Source organism: Nannospalax galili, unplaced genomic scaffold (assembly GCF_000622305.1).
Source record: "Nannospalax galili isolate Female #2095 unplaced genomic scaffold, S.galili_v1.0 scaffold107, whole genome shotgun sequence".
NCBI lineage: Eukaryota > Metazoa > Chordata > Mammalia > Rodentia > Spalacidae > Nannospalax > Nannospalax galili.
Window position 1 is genome coordinate 1,705,458 of NW_008358490.1, and position 9,444 is coordinate 1,714,901.

At 48.9% G+C, this 9,444-nt stretch overlaps 2 protein-coding genes across 3 annotated transcripts in view; one reads left to right on the forward strand and one right to left on the reverse strand.

Annotated features, from left to right (window-relative positions):
* Slc24a4 (solute carrier family 24 member 4) overlaps nt 1–5,375 on the reverse strand; it is a 153,201-nt gene extending 147,826 nt beyond the window's left edge. The window contains exons 1-2 of one of the 2 annotated variants that reach the window (XM_008821722.3): nt 4,588–5,375; nt 2,637–2,747 (exon numbers count right to left, since the gene is read on the reverse strand). In XM_008821722.3, coding sequence (XP_008819944.1) covers nt 2,637–2,747; nt 4,588–4,717 — 241 coding nt within the window. In that variant the 5' untranslated portion in view covers nt 4,718–5,375. The remainder of the gene's footprint in view (nt 1–2,636; nt 2,748–4,587) is intronic. The other variant, XM_008821723.3, reaches the window with a different exon arrangement.
* LOC108490131 (uncharacterized protein PB18E9.04c-like) lies at nt 4,718–5,914 on the forward strand. The gene has a single exon (XM_017795235.2). It carries the CDS (start codon nt 4,968–4,970, stop codon nt 5,844–5,846), a length of 879 nt encoding a protein of 292 aa, XP_017650724.1. The 5' UTR covers nt 4,718–4,967; the 3' UTR covers nt 5,847–5,914.
* The last annotated feature ends 3,530 nt before the right edge of the window (nt 5,915–9,444 follow it).

Below are 9,444 nucleotides of genomic sequence, written 5' to 3' on the forward strand. Positions count from 1 at the left end.
CCTTGGCTTTTGGTATGCCTTGAACCACTGGGGACTTCATTAGGATTCAGACTCTAATTCAGTAGGAAGGCAGGCCAGATTCTGCATTCCTAGCAGACTCCTGCTGACACCCTACACTGAGCCTTAGGCCCCTGCCCTGGGAACATCAATTCTACCTTTCTCTCAAAATCACCTAGGATGCTCTTTAAAAAGCATGGGCTCATAGCTGGGGGGTGGGGTGGCACATTGAGCTTGGTGTGGGGGCTTCATTCACTCATTCCAGATGCTGAGTCTGTAACTGAGGTCTTAGCCACCCCAGGCAGAGCCCAGCACTGTCAGTTGACTTAGGGTAATCATGTGGCCAAGTTAACCTAAGCCTACGGAACCTGTCTCAGGGTTTAGCACATTCTCCGTAACACTTGGAGCCTGGGAGAACACAAGGATGACCCTTTGGAAATGATCTTCCCATGTTAAAGTCTAAGAGAATCCGTGTTAGAGACACCTTTAACTTCTGACCCCACTCTTCCAGCTACCAAGCCAATCCAATTTCTCTTGTTTGCTAAACTCAGTTTGGAAAGGTTTCTGTCATTGAAATGATGCCAGCCTCATCTATGTCCATGGCTACACAGACCCCAACAGACCAGTTCTTTTCTCATATGTGCACTACAAATGCTTCCTGCCAGGTTGCTGACTCCAGACCTCTGTGGTCCCTTCATGGCTATCTGACTTTCCTGGGTCAAGATCTGGTCTTCTCAACTTGGTTGTAAGCAGGCAGAGGCTGCCTCTTGAAACCTGCTTAGACTCCACAACGGAGCTGACATACAATAGCAGGTGCTTGCTAATATGCAAAATAGAGAGAGGGTGGACACTGGAAGCTGGAAAGACAGCCCCTACCTGACCTGGGAGGAGACTGGGGGCTGGTAGAGTGGGAAGGGCAAGACACTGGAGGCCAGATAACTCAGAGATGCTGTTGCTGGTCCAGAGGTCTTTGGAAGCCACTAAACTGGCCTTTATAAAAACACCCTGGAGACTGCAATATGTCATACATCAAAATGTGCTTTCAGTCCATCCTCCGCCTTTCTACCTGAGGCCTTTCTACCTGCCAATCTCCACTATGGAAAGAGTCAGCACAAAGCACAATGTGTCAATTGCTAATATGGGTGGCTGCTGGAATTTCCCTTCCATGAGACGACAAGGTCAGACTCTCCTGCAAGACACGACACACTGCTTTAAAGTCCATGGAATACCTTGGACAGACACTATATTTAACATACAGGAACCACTATGGCACACAGGAGAACTCTAGCATTAGAAGTGGGGCCCTGTCTAAGCCAACATGCCAATTCCAGAGTGTCAGGTCCTTAGAGTGACAGAAAGGATCCATGCTCCCTGTCCCTGGTCTTACACATTTACAGTTATGAGACAACACCCCTTGGATGGAGTCAGGGTGGCTCCATAGATCCATCTCCCTGACCAAAAAAGATGTGCTAGGAATATGAATGATATCTCTGCTTTCATAAACACTAGAACCAAAGAAACAGCCTAGGCACACAGACCTGGGCTCCAAAGTCAGCTTCAGCACCTACATATGAGGTGTGTGACCATCTCTACTTCAGATCTTTCCTAACCCCAAAAGTGGGGATACTGCCTACCAAGGCTGACAACAGAAGCCATGCGCACTCATCCAAGCCCCCTTCTTTGCCCTGGGGTGCCATCTCCTTCTATGCATTGTCCCTTGCAACGCCTTACCAGATTCTTCCAACAACTCAGAGCAGGCAAGTGTTATTCTGACCATTTCACAGGTTAGAAAAACAGACACCCCAGAAGATTATGTCCAGCATCTCAGTAGAAAAAAAAAAATCTATAACAAAATTGATTTCTCTTGAGACTTTTGAAAACATTACCCTACTGGATTCTCCTTCCAAAGACCCCAAGGGATGGACCCAGAGAAAATGCCTAGACCTGTCCTAGGCAGCTTCCACATGCCTGCCACTAGCAGGTAGATTCTCTACTCCTGAGAAATTTTTCACTGGTTTGAGTGAAGCCTGCCTACAGTGGGAGAATAAATTGGATATTAGCATTGGATCCCTACCACCCCTGAGGCCCCAGAGAAGAACATCAATACTACTTCCCAGGACAAGCAGAACAGAACCCACCTACAGGGATGGAATGGTACCCCAGGGACTTCCACTCCAGAAGGGCCCCAGCAACCTAGAGTCCTTCCTTTCAGTAGTCTGGAGTGCTCCCACATTGGTAGGTCATCCCATAACAACACCTAATGAAAGCTATGGATTTTCTGTCCCAAGAGTACCATCAAATGCATGCATCAAGCAAAGGGGAAGATGTCAGACACCAGGGCAGACCCATAGAATCAAGAGAGCAGGAAAAATACGTTGCCTCTATGAACACAGTAAGAACAAATGATAATGTCTTTAAACACTTGAGCATGACCTTCATAGCTGCTGGCTAAAGAAAGCACTTGTGTTGCTTAGCAGCATGGTTGATGAATGTAAGTTTCCTTGCAACGCCATGCAGCTACCCTTTCTCGTTCAAGTTCCTAAGACTGTCTTTCCCAGCACTGGCTGAACTGTCCACATAAAGCACAAAATCCAGGCTGGGCCAAATACCTTTGGGGGGGAAGGAAGACTGTTTCTTACCAGGATCTGTGCAGTTTTTAGTCAGCTGAGTCCCATTCATTGGAGCCATCAACTTTCTATTTCGCCACGTGTCTGGCAGAGTGCGTTTGCTAGCAGAAGCTGTTTTGTGCCCTGAATTGGAAAACAAGTCATGGATACCATCCAATCAATGTGATTCCCTCATTCTCAAAACAACCTTACACCTGTGCATCTAGCTACATCAATAACAGCCAGATTTGGCTATTTATAGCCACCTGTAGGGAGTGATACAGTGATTGGAAGTGGGCTATCACCTTCTTACACACAGTAGCCTGCTTCCTGAATCTAATCCATTGTTTCAGGCAGATCACTCTGTGATCGGACCTTGGACAAGACTGAGCAAGGAAGGGTTTAGTTAAGAGCATTAAGCACTCTTTCAGTAAACTCACTCAGGTGGCTCCTACCAATGGATGCTATGTTCCTGAGTAGGTCAGGCAGGTGATGGTGCATGGCCAGGTTTTTGCACACCTGACTGTGCACACATACCACCTGGGGCTCTTGTCCAAATGCAGCTGCTGTTTCAGTAGGTCCAAGGTGGAACTTGAGGTTCTGTACTAACAAATGTCCAGGTTATATGGATGCTGTCTGTCCAGGGGCCACACTGAGCCACATGGGAGAAGGCATGGATGTCTCTCAGCAAAGACAGTTAAACACCTGAAAGTGATTCCTGATCCAGCAAATAAAAAAGGATCCTTGCTTTAAGACTTCATTTTAAAGCATTCATTTCCCTCTTCCGATGCCCAATGCCTACAGTGTTTCAGGTGGTAATAATACCCCTTCCAGAATGCTGACATCTCACAGCCTCTAAACATTTTTGTTATTTATAGTGTTTAATTGGGGGAAAGGGACCCATTGCCTTTCTCAGTTGCAAAGCACCACGTATTAAGATGTTCAAAATAAACTTTCTGGGTTTCTTTTGAAATGAGTCACTTTTTAGTCCTTTATCCCCAAATCACAGTTTGGGTTTTGAAAGACAGTGGTGTTTCTAAGTTGAATCAAGTTTCATTTGCTGATTACATATCACAATGAATGTCTCTAAATGGTCCCAACACACTACAATAAAGCCTTTCTAAGCACTCAAAGAGGTGCCAGTCAACTGCTTATGCCTCCACCTCAGTGGCTAAATTGCCATCATTTGTTTTTTACATTGGAAAAAATAAAAGGTTCACAGCATCCAGTTCTGAAATAGCTGGGCAATGAATGAAAACTGAACTTGAACTCAAATCTCCCCAAGGTAGATATGTTGCAAATTTCTTCTCTTTCCCTATTTTGCCTGAAATTTGTATGTCTTGGTAAACTCCCAGATCCCCTCTACTTGGAGGGACCTGGTTCGAAGCTCCTCAGCATGCCAGCCCTCTCCTCCTGTGGGGCTAGATCCCAGTTGAGAGAAGCAATGCTGGAACATGGCAGCAATCTCCCGCGGGGACAGACTGCCTATCAATCCCTTTAGGGTTTGATACCCCAAACCAGTCAGGAAACCTAGGTCACCGGTTTGAACCAGAGCAGGAGCAGGGGAGAGAGGAGACCTAACCCGTGAGTGTGGGTCTTTGAAGGACCCGGCGCACAATCCTTGCGGTTCTGCACAACAGGAAAGCGGACCGCTTAGTTTCACCCCATAGCAAGAGAATCTACCCCCCTGGCACGCCACTGCGCTGTTCATTGCTCGCGCACTCTAGGGACAGAGGCGATGCAGGGGCACAGGCTTCCGTCTCAGTAACACAAATCTACAGCCTCATCTCGAGTCTCCAGGGGCGGAAAGCAGCTGAGTGGAACCAGAGCCACAGACCAGCGCACGGCTCAGCCTTCCTAGGTACGAGCTACCTGCTGGGCTGGGAGGAGACAGGAGGAAACTTGGGGACCAGTCTGACACGGACCGAGCCGAAGCTCAAGCCCCCGAACTCCCCGGGTGGAGAGCACCCTTCCCAGCACCTACCCAAGCTGCTGAAGAGGCCGGACGCACAGCACACCAGGGCCAGCACCGCGCACACAAAGCCAACTTGCTGCGGCAGCATCTCTCGCCTCCCGCGAACTTTGCGCGGCCGGAGGGGGCGGCGGAGCGCCATCCCCGAGCGCTTGGCGTCCCTGGGAGAAGATGCTGAGCTTCAAGGGTCGGAGAGCTGTCTGTGGCCCAGCAGCGCCGGGGTTGCAGCGGGCGATGGGCAGCTTAGAGGCGAGGGTCTCCGGGCGACACCTTCATGGCCCGCGAACAAGGCGGGCGGTGAAGGGGGAGCCCCGACGGGGACACCCGAGGAAGGGGCGCACTGCGTGGCCGGAGCTCAGAGTCTCCGGCAGGGCGTTCGCGCAGCGCGCACCATGACTCCGTGGCTAGGAGGCAACGCCGGCACGGTGGCGCTGGCGGACCTGGCTGCTCGGCTGGGCGCGGACCCGGCGCTTGAAGCCGCTACCTGCCCGCTGAGCCTCGGCGCGCTGGTCCGGCGTATCCCGCCAGGAGCGATCAGAGCGATCCGAGCGCCCCCGCCGCCGCGCCCACTCGCAGCAGCATCCTCCTCGTCCAAGTTTAGCGGCTGCTGCCCGGGCTGCCCGCCCGCGAGTCTCCCCTGCTGCCTGGATTGCCGAGCCCGGGCGGTCAAGTGCTTGCAGGCTTCACGCACAGGACTCGAGACCCTCCCCACCAGTGGCCTCAGCGTGGGGCCTCCCGAGGGCGACCTCTCCCTCGGAACTTTCTCTCTGGCTCCTCGACTAGCCCGCGCCTGCGTCTGCGAGACAGTGGCGCCTCCAGCTAGCTGCTCTCGCCTCCCTACTCCTCCCCTCCCGCTCGCCGGCCTCCCTCCCTCCCTCCTCCCCAGCACGTGTACACCTCCCCTAGGGCGCTGTCGCCAGTGTATTTCTCCCTTCCTCCCGGAGGCCCAACTACTGACCAATATTATTTCTTGCCCCCCTTTTCTCTCTCCCTATGGAGCCGGAACGCGCCCTTTCCTTAGCACCCACGGCTGCTGCAAGGAGGAACAGGTTATGGCACCCCCACAGACACTCAGAACCAGGGTTTCTTCAGAGCTCTGGCTCGGGTCCAGGGTCCCCACTACCCTCTCGAGCGACCCGAGACGGTCACCAACCCCCTGGGTCGCGAGATGCACCAGTGGCTCAATTGCTCACGGAGAGCTAACAAACAGGCTTGCACCAAGCCAACAAGGCTCCCGCCGGGACCCGCTCAGGCAGGGCTCTGAGGGCTGACTAGGGATCTGTGTGGCGGGGGCGCGACACTGACCTGCAAAACGCTGGTGATCAGGCGGAGAGAGAACCCCCGCAGTTGGCTATTCCATCACCCACCCGTTGTGAGCTTTTGGTATTTCGGAGCCTTCCAGCTTCGCAGAGCTTTCTGGTTTGGGCTTGTTTTTATACCCGTCTTTTGGGCACTCCAGTGTTAAGTGCTTTAAAAATGAGGAAAGAGGGAAATTTTCCTATGAGCAATGGGCCGCTGTCGTCCAAGCGCAGACAGGTGTCAAGGACCTGTAGTGGGAAAGACCTCTAATGGGACTTCCTTCCCTGGCAATTTTATCAAGTGCTGATCTAAGACCTACTTACGGGTTAAGTTCAAGGCAAATCATTTCTGGAGCAAGGCCAATTCTGTTTAATTAAATAAATACATACCCACCACGTGTGGGCTCCCTGCCAGGTGCCAGCCAGCCGAGAAACAAAACAAGAAAATGTGTGTTAAGACCTAGCGCCTGCTTTCAAGGAACCCTAAATCAAAGGGCAGCCAGACCCTCGTGCCTGCTGAGTGGGATTCTGAAGTCAGTGTTTTGCAGGGTGTGCCAGCATACTCTTGCTGTTCCATAGACTGCTGCGTGGTCCTCCGCCGCAGAGGCATTGCTGGGAGCTTGTCAGACAAGCAGGCTGCATAGCTCCATCCCAGACCTACCAAGCCACAGTTAGGATTTTTAACCAGATCCCTCCAGAGACTTTGTGCACAGCCAAGAGTAAGAAGAGTTCCCTTCTAAAATCTGTCCCTAATGCCTCCTCCAGCTAGCCACCAGATCCCTCAAGAGACTTTGTGCACAGCCAAGAGTAAGAGTTCCCTTCTAAAATCTGTCCCTAATGCCTCCTCCAGCTAGCCACCACCTGTGGGGTTTCCTTGGATGTGTGAGGCAGGAGCCTTTTACATTTGTTAGCCCCCCATAGAGACACAGGTATGAGATGCTTAAAGGGATGGAGAGGGAGGCTTACTGTTTTCAGCAGTTTCATTTCAACATTGTTCTGTACAGTCCAGAGAATGATCTGCCACAGCTTTTTTTGTTTTGAGTGAGTTTGTTAAGTATGTATCAAACCAGAGTAACAGAGGAGATAGCAAGTAGTAAGTAGGTAGATAGGTGATAGACACATATGTACATAAATACATGCATCATAGATAGATAGATGGATAGATACATGGATGGATAAATGCATAGATGATTGATGATAGATAGACAGATAATCATTAAAGTGAGCACTAGAAACATCCAGCAGAAATCGACTGGGGACTTCCCTTTAAGGAAGCCAGCTGGACTTCCAATAGAGTCTTGGGAAAAGCAGATGTCCCCTGGGTGAGGCTTCCCAGTAAAAGAACAAATAGCAACAGATAGAGATGACATTGTGAAATCAGGAGCTTACAAACATCCCACAGAAGTTGAGGCAGTCAGCTGGAGTTCCCAACTGAACTTTCTCTCCAGGCATGAGCTTCCCATGGATGAACTGCCCAGGCTTAAACTTCCAGCATCTCCTCCCCTCCCCACGCAGGCACTTTTATATCATGGAATAAACAATAGTAACCTCTTTGGAAATGGTTTACCTTTTAGCTGTTCTCAAGGGCATAATGTTCTTGCTCTTGGGTTGTTTTGCTGTTCTCTTCCCTCTGTGTCACAGAGTTGGGGGCGGGGGCAGCCCACCCCCCAGACAAGGGATCTTGAAGAACACTTCAAACATGCTTGGGTCTGAAGTAGGGGGGCACACCCCCAGTTTTAGAGCTCTTAATGAACTCAACACATGAGAATTTACCAATGTAGTGTACATTACAAAGATACTGAAGGTATAAACACAAGACTAATTGCATGGAGAGCCCTAGAGGACATGAAATGGAAAGAGCCAGGATTGGCCTTGTATAGATCAGTGCAGGATTCTTTCTGGCCTGTAGCGATGCCTCACTATTGAGGCTCGTCCTACAGTTTGGTGCCAGCAACCAAGCATACCCACCTGCAATTGAAAAGATACTTTTCTATACATTTGCAGAAGGTTTTGTTTTTTCTCTCTTGACTAGACAAGGATGCATTCATCAATACCAAAGGGACCATCATAAAAGTGTTAAGTACATTACTTGGAGAGCTGCTTGGCAAGTGCTCTTGATACCCAATTTAAGACAGAGGAAAGAGTTGACGTGATACTACACTAATGTCTGGCTCCTCAGACAGCATTCAGGTAGCACTGGTTAAAGCTAAAGCAGCAAAGTACTTGACATATTGCTTCTAGAATTTAATAGTTTATTAAACCTTGCATCTATAGAGATCACCTAGGATTGAAGAAAATAGAAAAATTTGAATCCAGAGCAAGTCAAAGGAGTCATTGGGTGTGCACCTTGAAACATTTGGCCAGCCCTGTAATAGACTGTTTCTTTGCTCTGACATTTTTCACCTGATTTCAGTTAATAATAAGAACCTTTGGAATAATCTCACTTGCACAAATGGATTCTTTCATTTGACAGTTTAAAAAGCAATTCATTTGAAATTGTACTTTTTTTTCTGCTTCTTTTAAATAGTGCCCATTACTAAATGGCCTCAGTTACAGCACTAATGACTCAGCCTGCAGAGGAAAGAACTGGGTTTTATGTACCTTTCAGATTCAAAGCATTCAGGAGCATTTTCTTAATCAGTGAGGCCATGGGCACAAATGGAAAGTGATTTCCTGGGTTTATCTTGAGCCCTGGTGTCAATGCAGTTGGACTCTGAGTATCTCTTTCTGCAACAGTGTGTTCTCTTCTGATTTGACACAGATGTCCACAGAGCCAAACACATTTAGCCATTTCAGTGGGCTCAGTCCATGGGTGATAGGAACAGTGATGTTTTTCCTTTAAAATCCTTACAGCATGGTATGCTTTACTATTTAATAAGTCTCTTACTCAGATTTTTAAAGTTTGCTAGAATGACCTCTAACTTTAAAATATTTTTATTTTAAAAAGTATGCCTGCATGTGCATGTGTGTACACTGATAGGTGTGGAGACCAAAGATTGGTATCATGTGTCATCTTCTAATTGTGTTCCACCTTCTTGTTTGAAACTATCTTTCACTGGACCTGGAGCTGACCATTTGGGCTGGACTAGCTGGCCAATGAACCCCAGTGATCCACCTGTTTTAACCCCCTTAATTACTCCCTGTACTAGGATTATAGATACACACCACCATGCCCAACTTTTATGCGGGTGCTGGGTATCTGAATGTAGGTTCTCAAGCTTGCATAGCAAGCATTTTGCCCACTGAACCATCCTTTCATTCTTCCCCTGTGACTTCTAATTCCTCCTACTCTGTAAGATGAATGCTTTAGTCTGCACTGTCTAAACAATGGTTCTCAAACTTTCCTTTGCTTCAGAAATTCCTGGAAGGATTATTAAAACCTACCCCCGCCCCCAAACCTGCTGAGCCCTATCCCAGAATTTCTGCTTCAGTAAAAAGAGAGGATGGGGCCTGAGTATGTGCATGTCTAAGTAGTTTCATTCCCAAGTAAAGAAAATGCTGCTGGTCCTGGGACAACACTTAGAGAACCACTGGGCTGGGTTATGCTGGTCTGTCAAGAAGAGTGTGACTT